This window comes from Canis aureus, chromosome 6 (assembly GCF_053574225.1).
Source record: "Canis aureus isolate CA01 chromosome 6, VMU_Caureus_v.1.0, whole genome shotgun sequence".
In the NCBI taxonomy this organism is placed as follows: Eukaryota; Metazoa; Chordata; class Mammalia; order Carnivora; family Canidae; genus Canis; species Canis aureus.
Genome location: NC_135616.1, coordinates 67,446,971 through 67,463,166, shown reverse-complemented (window position 1 = coordinate 67,463,166; position 16,196 = coordinate 67,446,971). Strand labels below are relative to the sequence as shown.

Here is a 16,196-nt window from a genome sequence, read left to right as displayed (position 1 = left end):
GTGTGTGTGTGTGTGTGTGTACAGACAGCCAGATCATGTAGGGTCTAATAGGCTCTCATAAAGACTTTAGGTTTTACTCTGAATAAGATCAGCAGACATTTAACAATTGAGAGGAAGAGTGATGTGATGTACATTTTAACAGGATCACTATGGCTGCTGTGTTGAGGATAGATTGAAGGAATGGGAGCAAGGAGACCAGTAGGATATTGTGATAATCCAGGCAAGTGATAATAATGGCCAGATTGAGGTGGTGAGAAGTGGTCAGATTCTAGACATATTTTCAAAATAGAACAGCAGAACTGCTGATATATTGGATATGGCATATAAAAGAAAGAATGATATTAAGAATAATTCCATTGAATTGCTGGGAGCAACTGGAAGGATAGAATTGCCATTTGCTTATTTGAGAAAGATTGAGAGGAGCGGGTTGGGAAGGAATATCAGGAATTCTGTTTTGAACATGCTAAATTTGAGGTATCTGATAAACATTCAGATGGAGATACTGAATAGGCAACTGGATATATCTGTCTGCAGCTCAGGCAAGAGACTTAGGCTGGAGATAGGAATTTGGGAGTCCTGGACATAGCGATGGCAGGCAGAGCCATGAGGCAAAGAGAGTGCAAACTAATAGGGAGCGGAGGTGCAACAACTGATTCTGGACACACTCCAATGTTTCAAGCATTCAGAAGATGAGGAAGAACCAACAAAGGAGACTAGAAAGGAGCAGCCAAAGAAGTAGGAGAAACCCAAGAGAGTATGGGGTCCTGGAAGCCAGGTGAAAGTGCTTCCAGGAGGAGGGAGGAATCAACTGCATGGAATACAGCTAATTGGTCAAGTAAAATAAGAACTGAGGATTTACCATGGGATTTAGCAATGTGGAGGTCTTTACTATCTTACATTAATATAAATAATCCGGGTGGCATGCCTGAGGTCAGCACTGGATTTCAGTAAGTTTCAAAAGAGAATAAGAGATTAGTGAGAGCAAAAGTGGACATTTCAAAGGAGTTTTTCTAGTAAAGTGAAAGATGGAGAGGGGCATGGTGACAAGAGAGGGTTCTTGTAGCTTGAAAGAAATAATGCTGAGAGGAAAAGTTCACTAGAGAAAATGTGATGATGCAGAGGAGCAAGGAGGGGCTGTAGGAGCAGGGTCCCTGCGATGGCACATGCGGCATCCACACTGTGGAGAGGTGCCCTCAAATGGAACTTTAGCGCTTATAATTTGAGAAACTATTGTATTAAACATTTCATAATAAACAGTTGCTTCCTCCATACAAAAATGTATAATTTAGGGGCGCCTGAGTGGCTCAGTCGGTTAAACATCTGACTGATCTTAGCTCAGGTCTTGATCTCAGGGTCGTGAGTTCAAGCCCTGCATTGGGCTCTGCATTGGGTGTGTAGTCTACTTAAAAAAAGAAAGAAAGTGTATAATTTAGCTGTCATTGCTCAGACCAGGAAGGTCCCTAATCAGTCTAACTGTACATCTGTCTGTGGCATTATTTGAGGTGAGTAAAACACAAAGAATGTTTTTTTAGGCAGAAAGGCCTCCATTAGCCAAAAAAAGAAATCTTTCTTTCAGCTGCAGTTCGCATTCACTGTCCCTTTACCACTTCACAAGGACATCGATGAATTTGTATCTTAGGTTAGCTAGAAATATGATGAGCTATTTTTAGCAATGCATTCTCAAAGTAGATGTGATGTGGAATGAATGACAAATTAGACCAACTTTTGTATGTCCTTTATACACAGTAGGCTTGGAGAATCTCTCTACTGTAGGTAGAATTGCACTTAAAATGACAAATCCTGTAGTGAAAGCCCCTAGCTAATGATTGAATCTCCTTCATAGCTTAAAATCTGATGAAATACTAGCTAGATAGCTCCTGAGTTTCACTTACTGTTGATGAGTGCTTTCTCCTAGTAAGCCTGAAAAGTTTTTCATATAATGAATTATAATTTACTTCACTCGCGTTAGGGTTTTATATGACAATTTTCATTCTTCCTGCATGCCTTTGAGACAGCTGTCATGTTGTACCTGAGTCCCTCCCTGTTAAATGTGGGTATCCTCTCCCCTTGTCTGATAGTGTTTTTAAAGTTCCTTTAACATTTTCAGCTTTACCTCTTTTTCAGTTTCCCTCTTTAGACACCATACTCGCAATTAGCCATATAATATTTTGTGTATTGATTAATTAGTACAGTCATATAATCTCCTTTTTCTATTAATCCAGTTTATAATCACATTTATTTTTAACATCATTCTCATGAGACTCACAAAAACTTAGGAAAACCCCAAAACCAAAGGTTCAACCTGTGCCTTTGTAGTTATTCTGGAGGCCCAAATACAGGATTTTATTCTCTTATTCCATCATCTTGTTGAATTTGGCCCTTTGTTCCAAGCTACCAATACATTTTCAAGTACATTCTTCCAATGTAGTTCTGTTTTTCGACCTCATGTCACCTCTAAAATTCATCCACACCATTACCAAAAATGATGAACTGGACACAATCCAAAGACAGCCTTTTAGCACTCACTAAAAAACCCACATGCCAGATATTTATTTAACATTCTATTTGCACTGTCCTTGTCACTGGGAAATTAAAAATGAAAAATCTTGAGGAGCTCATAGCCTAGTAGGAGAGTACAATTTCGCCAAATAATGAAATATGAGCAAGATAGATGAGGGCGCAGAGGAAAAAGCTCCTGAGTTGTTCAGGTGGAAACATCCTTGCAGGTTGGTAGTTGTTTTGTCCTTTAATCAAAAAGGCACAAATCCATTTAATTGACCTGTTTCTGTTTCCTCATCTTATTCACAAGGATATAGTGAAAGACCCTGCCATATGCTTGCTGAAGTCTGGCCATATTTTATTTCCCACCTTTCTCTTTTCCACCAGCCTTATACCCTGTCAAAATAAAAGAAAATGGAGTTATTAGACTGACTTTTTAATGTAATTTAATTAACTTATATAGTATATATTAACTTGCCATATATGCCTGATACATGTGTAGGAGGAGGGGAAATGTGTAATAAAATAGAAGAGGCTCTAAAAGAGAGCCTCTTTCCAGAAGGAAAAAAATGGAGGCAGATCTGCAGGCTCTGAGATCCCTTGGTTGCCATGTTGAAGTTCGAAGTTGTGCTTTGTGCTTTTGGATGGCCACAGGAAAATGGAAAGCATGATGTTGGTCGTCACCATCTGAAAGGGAAGTGGTTCTTGCTCTGAGGAGGAGCAAAGCTTTTGCTAAATCTGACAGAATGCTGTGGGGGCTTATCGTCTCTGTGCTGAGATAGCAGATCATGTCCTGAGCATATATTCTACTGTAAGGCCACAGATGATTTCATCAGGACCGTGCCTCCTAAATTTTGTCACCAGGGAGGAAATTGCTCAAAGAAAAGGTTTAATATTAAAAGGCTGAAAAACTTAGAAAAAAGAAAGCTGTGCAACTTTGTTTGGACAAAATTCATGGGAGATAGGAAGTCTTTTGTGGGGGCACACCTGTTAGCTCTCCCAGAACATGGTTTTCCCTCAACACTGGTTTGAGAAGTGTTGCCTCAGGCTGTTGTTTTTACAGCATCCTTCATGAGAAGAATACCAGCTCCTTGGTATGTGAATAATATTTCTTACACATCAATGCAAAATGATGCTTTGATGAAATAAATATAGGAAACTCTGAATTAAACAAGTTTCTTTACTGATGGACTTCTTTGTATTTTTTTATTTTATTTTATTTTTTTTAAAGGGTTTTTTTTTAAATTTTTTTTTTAATTTTTATTTATTTATGGTAGGCACACAGTGAGAGAGAGAGAGGCAGAGACACAGGCAGAGGGAGAAGCAGGCTCCATGCACCGGGAGCCCGACGTGGGATTTGATCCTGGGTCTCCAGGATCGCGCCCTGGGCCAAAGGCAGGCGCTAAACCGCTGCGCCACCCAGGGATCCCTGGACTTCCTTTTAATAAGCTAATGTACAATGTGAACCTCCCAGAGGGAGTTTTCTAAAACTTATTTGACTTTTTGGTGGCAGATCTGTTCATGGATCATAAATTAGGGAACAGATGAAATGGTTATTTTGCAAATCCGTCAAACACCCTCCTCAAAGAGAGAGAACATGACAGCCGCTGTGTCATATATTTGTCAGCCCTGACCAAGGTCATAGATTGGGAAAGGCTCTTCTTCCTTCCTGTGCTCTCAAACTACAGGACGATATGGTCTCTCTCTCCTGAGAGTCTTCTTGTTTGCTCATAACAGGAACCAGAGTACAAGTTCCTGTTTTCACGTCCTCTACCTTTTTCGAGATGAAGTTATCATGGCAAGTCAGGCGTTTGTGGTCGCATGACTTTTTCACCAAGTTAAGACTTCTGGTTAGAGAACCCCATCACTGCGGTTGACTTCACTGAATTCCTCACTAGATTGGGGTTTACAGTCCACTTTCTCCACCTGGCCTCCATGCCACACACAGTATCATTGCATACTATTAAGTCTCATATGTTTCTTTTCTGAGTATTTTTTTTTAAGATTTTGTTTATTTGACAGAGAGAGAGAACACAAGGAGGGGGAGTGGATGACAGAGGGAGAGAGAAGCAGGCTCCCAGCAGAACAGAGAGGCCGATGTGGGACTTGATCCCAGCACCCTGGTATCATGACCTGAGCTGAAGGCAACCGCTTAACGAGCTGAGCCACCCAACTGCCCATGAGAAGTCTTTAAAAATTATAAACAAGCAAAAAATCTTGGACATTTAGTTCTAATTTGATTAGTTTGGGTTTACCTTAGGAATTTCAAAACCGTAAAATGTAATTAATATTATAACATTGTATGGGGACAAATGCGAGCACAACATAATATATGGAGTTGTTGAATCATTATGTTGTACACTTGAAACAAATATAACATTGTGTGTCAACTATGCTTCAATTTTTTAAAAAAGCAAGTATTACATAACTGATACTTTTCAAAATGATTTATTTTAGAGTGAGAGAAAGGGGACAGAGGGAGAAGTTGAGAGAGAATCCCAAGCAGACCTCCTGCTGAGTGTGGAACCTGACACAGGGCTCCATCCCATGACTCTGAGATCATGACCCAAGCCAAAATCAAGAGCCAGTCAGTCAACCAACTGAGCCACCCAGGCACCCCACATGACTGATTTTTAAAATAAACTTAAGCAGGGATCCCTGGGTGGCACAGCGGTTTAGCGCCTGCCTTTGGCCCAGGCTCCCGGTGCATGGAGCCTGCTTCTCCCTCTGCCTCTCTCTCTCTCTCTCTCTCTCTCTCTCTCTCTCTGTGTGACTATCATAAATAAATAAATAGTTTAAAAAATAAAAAATAAAAAAATAAACTTAAGCAATAATATATTTTAAAAATAATATTAAACTTCACTTATTTATAATACTCTAGAATCACATTCAGTATTTTCTTTGGCTATATGTATTTTATAAGTGTAAATCCATATATATAATAATTTACATTCTTCTCTTCCCCTTAAATCCTTATACACATTCACTTATGTTGTCATAGAAAACATACTTGTAATTCTTAATATCTATAAAATCCTGGAATACTGTCAAATTCCATTTTGACAGATTTGAAGCCATTTCGACAGTTTTGAAGGCACTTTTATTTGGCAGTTGAGGTTTTTCAAACTTACAACTTTTAAAGGAGTATTGATATCATCATATAAACAACTTTTTCTCTGACTAACTTCCTTGGGCTGTATTCTCATGGATGGGAATATAATTAATATGAATATATAATAGCAGTACAATTAACTTTCTAGCTTTTATGTGACAGTGACTTTTTAACCTTTCTGTTCTCTAAATTCTAGGTCCAGGAGCTCCACGAAGAGGAGGCACAGTGGGTGAACTATGATGAGGATGAGTTGTGTGTGAAGATGCAGCTAGCTGATGGGATCTTTGAGACCTTGATCAGAGATACTATTGATGTTCTGAATCAGATCAGTGAAAAACAGGGGAGAATGCTACTTGTGTGACATCTTGCAAATAAATCGAACACTGAGTGCTAACATGAGTCCTGGGCCTTTCTGCCTCCTGATACACACCCCATCTCCATCATAGCAAGAGCGCTTCCGGACTTGTTACCTTTTCTTAAAGACTACTGGTTTGGAGTTCATGGGACAATGCGATATATCTGGTATGACAGCCTTTGCCTTTAGAGACTGTCCACTGGATTAGTTGGTTATTTTCAGTGGGCAGGGTTGCACTCCTGATGTTGACACACAGTATAATCCTACACCTTTTGTTAACACCCCTACTGGGTCTCAGCTGTGGGCTGAAAACACCAGACTGACCTCTGAGCTTAGACTAGGCTATTACTTTGTTGAGGCTGAAGTCAGGCAGGAGAGGTATATAGAATTCTGCATCTTACCAATTTTGAAATGTAATCCTGGTCTTACACCGTGAAAGTCAAATGGACATTATAGTCTCTAAACAGTATTAAACCCCTAACCACTTCTACATAGGCAAGTCTAATAACGTGTGCCTATTTCACATTCTGGAATTCATTTCATTTCTTTTTGAAGATCATTTTCTTCCATTATTGCAGTTGAGCAGCACCAAGTGGACTGTCCAGTTCACAGAAATCCATGGTAGCCTTGCTTTCTGAGCACCATCTAAAGAATTTTAAACCTTTGCATTATTTTGAGTTTTCTCTGTGTGGGCATGAAAACAAAGAATGCCCCCACTGAAGACGGGGCTCAAAGGACTGATGCAGGGCTGGGTCTTCTCTCCCTTCTTCTCTCCCTGCACTTTTCTTACTCCTTCTGAACCTCTACCAGCTGCTCCTAGAATCACAGATCCTCAGGACCATCTCAGGCATCCAGGCATGGCAAAAGTGGAAATAATTCATTTTGGCCTTCAAACTTTCAACTCCCATCTCTCCCCCAAGAAGTCAGAGACGCTGTTACTTGAATGATTTAGGAAATGAGTGTGTGCACCAAAGACAAAAAGATAATTGTCTATCGTTCATGTGCTTGTTTTGCGCTATGGAACATTTTTTAATTTATTCTGAGATAAATTATTAAGTTGAAAATGTGTGTCCCCATTCAGAAGTGAGAGATTCTTCTTGTAATAGTTAAACTTCTGTCTTGAAGTTTCTGTGGTTCATAGTCTTTGCACAGGAAATCTACGGTTTTAAGAAACCCATACACATATCGAAGAAGGCAATTTAATTCAATGAAAAGAAGATGAGCTTTTCCAAGATCACCTGCAATAGCAGGAATGGAATAAGATGATTAAAGACACTGTAAAATTCAGTTCTGCCTCTCTTGCAGCATTGCTTCTCACAACTATTACCTGTACCTGAAAAAAAATATATATAGACGCCAGCTGCTACATTAGAGCATATGTGATGCTCTCCAGGACCTCAGTACCCTGCCTTCTTGACTGGTTTCTCTTGATCAGTCCTGTCCTTCTTCAAGTAATCCAGAAGAATGTGGATAATCTTAGGCGTGAATGTAAATGCCTTAATATTGAAGGTCCTGATTAGAAGCATGATATAAGACATCCACTGGATTCATATTTACAAATATCCCGGAATGTTAATAGCTTCAAAATATGTTAGAAAAACCCCAAAGATGGTATAATCTTTTAAGTGTGCACATTCGTTCATTTCTGCATCTTTCCTCCCAACCTGCCTTTGCGTCTCAGATGTTTCACTATGCACACTTCCATCCCTCCTTGGTTTCATCTTGCCATCATGAGAAACTTAGCGAAATAATCATTGGAATATTTGCATTTTGCACAATGACTGGTATGATAGCTCTTGACAAATAAGGAAAGCACTGAAATGTGGTGATTGGGTCTCGGGAAATGCGCAGATTGATGTATCGCCAGCATTTCTTCTGGGCTTTTGATGTTGAGCTCTAGTCTTGTAGCCATATGAGCAGATCCACTAAGAGAAGCTAGGGTTTCTTGAGGTTATTAACCAGTAGTGTGGAGATAGTGTTTTCACGCTGGCCAAGGAAAAGCAAAGGCCTTTCTTTTTAGTTTGTGTTATTTGGAAGACAGAAAAACATCTTGTCTACACCCTTTGGCTGTTTGTAGGATTACATTGTCCTTATGATACTGAAACTTTACAGCTGCTATAAATTTTTTATAAGTGAATATGAAAATAATATAATAGGAATATAGGTTGTTTTTCTACATTCTCATTATTTGGACCTAAATCAATTTTTAATAAGAAAGTTAATCTTTACTCTTTATGACATTATGATTCCAGAAAAGGAAAAAAATAGATAAGTGGGTGGAGTCAGCTATCCGGACTTGGGGTTCTGTGGTGAGGATGCGGCCGGGACCATGTGTTGGCCCCCCTCGTGCACTCCCGCTGTCTCCACTGTCTTCAGAATCCCAGGCTCCAGATGAGAGGCAGCAATCAATCCGTCTTACTCCTTGTTAGAAATGGTTGTCCGTAGTTTGGTAGCAGAAAACAGAGGAATCTATAAGTAGCAGATTTCTTATTATTTTAACTATTGGATATAATTGAAAGGTGTTTATTGTTAGCATTAGAATTGGTGACTATGGATACCCAGCCACTCGTTCCATATTGGGATCTTTTTAATCAAGCTCTGCCTCTTAATCAAGAATCTAAATATTCCCTCTTTATAATCTTTATTCCTTCTCCCCATGCTCCCATCCTCTTTCACTCTTTATTCATAATTCCTCTAAGAAAAAGATCTTTGCATCAGCAGTAATATCTTTTAGAATAGCACTATCAGAATTTAGTAGTAAACCAACATAGAGGCTTCAGATTTAGTTCTGAGTCCAAAATAATTTGTGCTATCCAGGGTTCTGAACTCTGGGTTACAAGTACAGGGTATAGATTCCCTCTTCAGGTCTAAACAGGAATTTTTATTCTAGGGAAAAGTGGGAAGAGCTCAAAAGTAGTTAATAAGGAAGGTAATTGGTTTTTCTTTTACCCAAAAGAAAAGAAAATTCCTTCTGTGACTACAGGTCTCTGAGAAATTATCTTTCAAAAGAGATTTCATTGCTCATAAGAGTGTTGTGGCCTATTGATAAAAACAATTTTGTTCACTTTCTTGTCTTGAAAAAAAGTGGCCTTAGCTTTTTGCAATACTTGAATAAAGTGTGTCCTCGCACAGCATTAGAGACTCATAACTTTTCTGCAAGAAGTTCAAACTTACATCTTCTTTTACTACCTTAAGAATACTAGTGAAGAAAATTAATTCAAAGAGCAAATGATAGAAACTACAATGATGTTTAATGCAAATTGTAGGAATTTACATGTTTACAAATCATCTTGAACTGGTTGTGCAGCAATTCAATAAAATATCTTTGTATTATAAAATGTGAAGAAAACAATGTAAACTGATGTAAAGGAGGTACTGTCATTTTAATTAACCTATGTTTAATAGCTTTTCCTTCCGGACTTTGCAAAGCCTTCTTGGGAAACACATTGCAAAGCATTCTCTGGGAGGCCTGGCCTCCGTGTGTGTACTGTACTGTGCAGACATGAAAAACAAACCCGTTTACTGTGTACGTGTAAATAGCCTGGGCTTCAGGCCATTTTCAGCCAATAGTCACATCCAGTGCAGCTTTGCACAGAAGACTTGGGGTGTGGTTTGTAAGTATGATCTGTAAAATAAGTGGGATGAATTCCCATGTATACCTGTGTAAATAGATTTGTTAACTGAAATGTACTTTAAGAAAAGATAAAATCTGTAAATAAACTGATTTATAAATTAATTTTGTGTCACGTTGTCTGTTTTTTCACCTTTTGAGCTGAGATCAGAGAGCCAGTCCCTGTGAAGTTGCGTATTGGATAGAGCATGTGTGCTCGGGCCGCGGGGGAAGGCGCGCTGTGCGTAGGAGCTGTTCCCTTGGTTTCTAAACGCCATCGCCGCATACGTCTGAGCAGCCTGGGCTCTAATATTCATCACTCGTGTGTACCATCCTCGAGCACACCTGCATGTTCTGAGCACTGTGTCGAGTGCTGGGGCAGAGGCGACAGATGGTCCCTGAGCTCATGGAGCTGGAAGTCTAATGAAAGAGTCATCAGAAAAGAATTTCAAAAACAATACATAACAAATCTCAGTTAAGTTCTGCAAATGAAGGACACACAGGGTTTGAGGCTATATGATAATAACCCAACGGGTGGGGATGGGTTAGAGAAGGGCTCCCTGGTAAATTAGAACTTGGTGTTCTATGGGCTTCTTCCCTGTAATTCATGGCAAACATCTTTTCTCCCAGATGACTTGAATTCTGAGCACCCTTGCAAGATAACATACAGAAAAGTCACAATTAAGTGGGCCACAAAAGAGCGCAACCATCTGATGACTAGGTGTGGAGGCTATAATTTATTTCTAGAAACACAAGCTTGGAGAAGAATGGAGCTAGATATCTAGAATAATAAAAGAATTTCCAAGATGGAAATGTATGGCATTCAGGGTAATGACGCCCAGGGCCCCCAGGGACAGCAGGTCCCCTCTGCAGAGGAGTGGGAGGTGTGGCTGCACGCACCCCATGTTGTGCCATGTTGTGCCACGGTGGACGGACCAGGACCCGCCCCGTGGGGTCTGAAATACAGAAAGCTGGGGCTGTGCCTGAGGGCTACAGACGCAGACACTTCAGAACAAAGGAGCACAGGTGTGAAGCAGGGACAGGTATCCCCACACAAGGTGATGAGCAGCCCAGCACAGGGACGCCCGGGTGGCTCAGCGAACGAGCATCTGCCTTTGGCTCAGGGCATAATCCTAGAGTTCCAGGATCGAGTCCCACGTCGGGCTCCCTGCATGGAGCCTGCTTCTCCCTCTGCCTATGTCTCTGCCTCTGTGTGTGTGTGTGTGTGTGTCTCTCATGAATAAATAAATAAAATTTTTAAAGAAGAAGAAGAAGAAGAAGGAGAAGAAGAAGAAGAAAAGAAGAAGAAAGAAGAAGAAGAAGAAGAAGAAGAAGAAGAAGAAGAAGAAGAAGAAGAAAGAGAAGAGGAAGAGGAAGAAGGAAGAAGAAGGAAGAAGAAGAAGAGAAGAAGAAGAAGAAGAAGAAGAAGAAGAAGAAGAAGAAGAAGAAGAAGAAGGAGGAGGAGGAGGAGGAGGAGGAGGAGGAGGAGGAGGAGGAGGAGGAGAAGGAGGAAGAAGAAGAAGAAGAAAAGAAGAAGAAGAAGAAGAAGAAGAAAAGAAGAAAAGAAGAAGAAGAAGAAGAAGAAGAAGAAGAAAGAAAGAAGAAGAAGAAGAAAAGAAGAAGAAGAAGAAGAAGAAGAAGAAGAAGAAGAAGAAGAAGAAGAAGAAGAAGAAGAAGAAAGAAGAAGAAGCAGCCGCCGCCCAGCACAGGCTGTCGGCCTCTAGCTCTTGGTTTAGGGAGTGTGCCAGGCCCAAGGCTAATTTTATGAGCCTGTGCAGGGAGCAAGAGGCTGTACGACTGCCTTTCCCAGCAGTCCACCCCATGAAGCCTGCTCAGCCACTGACAGCAGATAAGGCACATCACATCCGGGAGGACCATCGTTTGCCCCAACGGTGGAGGTGGAGCTGGGTCCCTGAGCCCCCGAGCCCCTGAGCAATGCACACGAATGCATTCCCAGAACCTTCCGTCATTCTGAGACATTTACCAGAGTCTCCAGGAGAACCAGACCCCAGACGATGATCAGGCCTCTCTGGGGGACGGTCCTCAACCAGAAACCTCCAGAGCCTGGCTAAGGCCAACCAAAAAGATTAAAAAAATGAGTGATAACCATCCCACCTGAGCACAGGCTTCTCCTTCCCCTGCATTGTGGATAGGTCCGCAGCGAGAGGCGCCGGCAGGGCACACAAGCCCCCGTCCTGCCAGCAGGTAACTGAAGGCCACTCGGGTGTCCATCACTAGCTTGGCTAGGGAGTTCCGTGCTGCTTTTGGTCTAGAGGGAAGTCCAAGTCGTTGTGTACCAGCCAAGCCATTAAAATGGGAAAGTGAGACAAAAGGAACTTTATTCCGGGATGACAAATCCGGCATTGTTGGAGCTCGCCTCCTCTCCCCACGGCTGGGCTGGCTCGTGTGAGTGTTGTGTCGTCGTGCCAGGCGCAGCAGAGGCTCCTGTAGGAGGGAAGAGAAGACAGGTTCAAGTTCCCACCTCGCTCCCCCACCGTGGGCCTCCCGCGGCCCGAGATGCTCTTGTTACTGCCTCCTTGGGACCCACTGCCCATTGCTTAACCCAAATCTTCTGGCCCCATCACCCAACCTGGGGAGGGAAGCCACAGTCTGCACGAACTTGATCTTCTAACGTCAGCGGCTCGAGTCGCAGGTCCCAGAGCGACCCGGAGAAGGCTGGGGCCCTCAGGCTCTTTTGCCCCTTCCCCCATTTCCCTGGTGCCCCCCCAGAGTGAGGCACCTGAGGGTACTGTTGCCTCCACGTTTGGACCAGGAGGCCCCACGGTGACACCACTGTGGCCCCGGCGACACGTCACAGCACGGGGGTGTGTCCCAGTGGGAGAGAAGAATTGTTGCGCATCCTGAGGCCGGGATTCTGCTGGGGCAGCCTCCTCAGGTGCCTGCCTGGCCTTCTCCTCCGAGTATCGGCCACCACGGGTCAGACCTGCTGTCAAATGTTCAGTGACTTTCCTTTTTTCTTTTTTTAAGGATTTATTTAGTTGAGAGAGGGAGAGATCGAGAGAGGGACAGAATCGCAAGCAGACTCCCCAGTGAGCATGGAGCCCGACGCAAGGCTGGATCTCAAGACCCTGAGATCACGACCTGAGCTGAAATCAAGAGTCAGCCGCTGAACCAACTGAGCCACCCAGGCGCCCCCTGCTCAATGACTTTTCTCAAGCAGAGATGCTGTCTGGTAAGTTGGGGTTCTTTTTTTAATGACGTTTGTACAGTTGCTGTGTAAGCTGCTCACTGTGGGGCATTTCCCCCAGTCTGTCTGGGGGTTATAGGGGACATGAAAGCTCTGCTTATGTCACAGGAACATGTCTGTCACTGTATTGGGGTAGGGGGCTATGACTTCAGTGTCTTGATTAGATGGGAATTTTGTTGGATTTTTTTTTAAAGCCACAATAGTGATCTCTGTGTCTATATGGCACCACACGGTGAGCACCGCTGGAATCCAGGTCTGGGGACTAGTGGCCCAACGTGGCCAGTGTGCCATATTTGTGTGAGGCCTAAGCCCGCTTGCCATGGCTCTGTTCACTATGTTGCATGGGTGCGTTCAGTGCGGGAGTCACACGACTGTATCTGGTTATCTTTAGCCTTATCTTTAGCCTTCTGGTTTTGGCCACTGTGATTTGGTGCAGTGGATCCGACGGGTGATCATGGTGGTTTGCCAAGCACACGTTGAGTTGGCTCACAAGTTCCATTTGTGTTTTTGTTAATGGCTCTTTTTTTTTAATGGTTTTTTACTATAGGCATTGATATGAGTGATGACTAGGGTTGGGTTGGGTTTTTTTTCCCAGTCCGCAAGCTGTTGCACGGTCCCTGTCCCTATGCAGGGGGAGCCCTCACATACAGCTAGGCGGTTCGTAAAGGCCCATGAATCTGTAAATAAGTCGCAGACCTACCCAGGGAGCACTGTGCAGCCATCATTATCCATGGTACACAATTTGGCCCGTTGGGCAGGATGTCCTCATCTGGTCTCAGTTAAGAGGTGGTCCTCCTTGGAGAAGGTCATCCTTGGAGAAGGCGGCTACGGTGGCCCAGATGACTTTGCCAGGTTCGAGTTTTGCAGCTGGGACATCCTTGAACTGTGGCCCCACTTTGCAAAAGGAGACACAGGAGTGGCCCCTGCAGCAGTGAAGCCTCCGCTGTCAGAACAGCTACTCGGTTATGGAGTCGCCTGGCCCCTGGGGCCCACTGGGCTTGACCTTGCTTGTACTGCTTTTCCTTAATGGAGCAGCTTTGTTGAACCTGCCCTGTTTTAGTAGTGGGATTAGTGGGTGCTCACATGGGGGTGAGCCGCTGAGGCCTTACAGTCACACAGGTTGTCAGGCTCAGTGTCAGGCAGCCTGTTTTCAGTGAGGCCCAACATCACGCTAGAAGCTGCCATGTGAGGGGAGGATGCCCAGCAGCTGCCTCAAGTGATTTATGTGCCCAAGACCCAAGGGACCAAGGCACCTCGACGGCAGTCTCTCGTTAGGGTAGGAGTGGATGAGACCCGCAGGTTCATAAAGCTGCTGGGCTCCTCTGACCCCATGGCAGGGCCTCATGCGCTGTGTGGCCCCCAGGACCTGCTGTCAGAGGCCCCATTCAAAGGAGCCACAGGGATCCCTGGGTGGCGCAGCGGTTTAGTGCCTGCCTTTGGCCCAGGGTGTGATCCTGGAGACCCGGGATCGAATCCCACGTCGGGCTCCCGGTGCATGGAGCCTGCTTCTCCCTCTGCCTGTGTCTCTGCCTCTCTCTCTCTCTCTCTCTCTCTGTGACTATCATAAATAAATAAAAATTAAAAACAACAACAACAACAAAAAAAACAAAGGAGCCACAGTGCAGGTCTCCTTGACAAAAGGGAACAAAAGAACAGTGTGATTCACAGTTCTTAGTAGCCACTTAGGCCTGCCAGTCGGGGAGTCTCTTTTTTTTGTCACTAGGAACTGTCTAGGACAGTAACCTCTGCTTGCTCCTGTCAGGAATGTGTTTCTGATGCCTGGGCCATGTGGCCCCCCAGAGCTGCAGTTGTCGAGCAGGTCCCAGACCTTAACCAGGGTGGACAGCCCGGTCTACGTGTGTCATTGTTGCCATGACCTTACATGGGGACGGGTCAGCTTGTTTCTGAGTTAGGCAGGCAGAGAGGCTGTCCTCAATCTGGTGATGACAAGCACTCCTGGGAGCAACTGGGCTGGCTTGTCACAGGTCTCGCCCTACTCACTGCTGGCAGATGGCGGGGGAGAGTGGAGGTTTCCCTGCAGAGCTGTGGCGGAAGTACACTAGAGGCCGTTCCCTGTGAGTGCCAATGGGTCCCGAGTCTTATCCTGCTAAGGGATTGAGAAGAAGAAATTGGCCAGATCAATAAGAGCATACCAGTCTCACAGGTGCACCATCACCACCCAGGTGACAGCGATGACATCAGGTTCTGAGGGACTAAGTTCTGAGGCACCTCAGCATTTACTTTGTGGGGACCCACTGGTGGCCTCAAGCTCCTGAGGCATTTTAAGGGGCCACATTGAGTTGTTCAGTTGCAACAAAGTGGTAGGTAACGTTCCTGCCTACAGTAGGACCTGAATTAATAATGGATTGTTGGGGGATGCCTGGGTGGCTCCCCAGCTGCGCACCTGCCTTTGGCTCAGGTCGTGATCCCAGGATCCAGGATCAAGTCCCACATGGGGCTCCCTGCGAGGAGCCTGCTTCTCCCTCTGCCTATGTCTCTTCCTCTCTCTCCCAGTATGTGTCTCTCATGAATGAATAAATAAATCTTTAAAAAAAATAATGGATTGTTGGGTTTTTTCACTTGGTATATGGCACTGCTTTTATTGGATATTCCGTTGGGGTTTGGGTGACTCAGGTGGCAGGCTGGAGTGGCGGTCCCACTGTTAGGGCTTGAATTCTTTGTCATGACGGGACATCCACCCTCAGCACGTCAAATGTGGCCCAGACGTCAATGTCTATAACACTCAGTGATGGGACCCATGATCACTGGCACCCAAAATGGCCCAAAGGTCCCACCCATAAGCACATGTGAATCCGTCTGCCACGGATCACCAAGTCTGTCCACAAACTCCTCGGTGTCATCAGTTAACCATTATCCCTACGAGGACCTGTCACTGCTGCTGTCCTTTGAGTGCCAGTATCTGAAAGCTCCATAAAAGCCTGAATCCTTTTCTCTTTTATATCCTGACAGAGGTATAGGCCTGCGGGACCCTGGTAGGGACACAGAGACTTAGGCCCATCCTTAATGGTGCCACTGGACCTGGGGCATTTGGGTGTCAATGCTCCTTTACCAAACAGACATACTAACCAGGCTGCATGGGACTCCCCTGGCTCTTGTCCATATCTGTGTTTTGGTTTTTGTATTCTATGTTCAGAGAAGGACCTCATGTTAAGCAATACCATGATTTTTTGTGTTGAGAGAAAGTAGGTCTTCCTCGAGACCTGTAAGTGACCCAGACCCGGCACAGCTCCCTGCACAGGGGCCCCAGAATTCCCTGGGACATGGTCTGTGCCCCTGGGAGGCTGGGGAGTTGAGCCCAGGCTCGGTTTTCCTACTCCTTCTAGGACTCCTTTCATGTACCTCCACACCCATCCAGCTTGGCAAGTCATCAGGGTTCACAGAGAGATTCTGG

At 44.2% G+C, this 16,196-nt stretch overlaps 2 protein-coding genes across 5 annotated transcripts in view; one reads left to right on the top strand and one right to left on the bottom strand.

Annotated features, from left to right (window-relative positions):
- CEP350 (centrosomal protein 350) overlaps nucleotides 1–9,702 on the top strand; it is a 151,250-nt gene extending 141,548 nt beyond the window's left edge. For all 4 annotated transcript variants that reach the window (XM_077902091.1, XM_077902092.1, XM_077902093.1 and 1 more), the window contains one exon: nucleotides 5,808–9,702. In XM_077902091.1, the coding sequence (XP_077758217.1) occupies nucleotides 5,808–5,972 (165 nt within the window). In that variant the 3' untranslated portion in view covers nucleotides 5,973–9,702. The remainder of the gene's footprint in view (nucleotides 1–5,807) is intronic.
- The window catches only part of LOC144316305 (uncharacterized), a 48,345-nt gene continuing 34,354 nt past the window's right edge, over nucleotides 2,206–16,196 (bottom strand). The window contains exons 2-4 of the mRNA XM_077902094.1: nucleotides 11,692–12,021; nucleotides 9,731–9,996; nucleotides 2,206–2,895 (exon numbers count right to left, since the gene is read on the bottom strand). Coding sequence (XP_077758220.1) covers nucleotides 9,883–9,996; nucleotides 11,692–11,940 — 363 coding nt within the window. The 5' untranslated portion in view covers nucleotides 11,941–12,021 and the 3' untranslated portion in view covers nucleotides 2,206–2,895; nucleotides 9,731–9,882. The remainder of the gene's footprint in view (nucleotides 2,896–9,730; nucleotides 9,997–11,691; nucleotides 12,022–16,196) is intronic.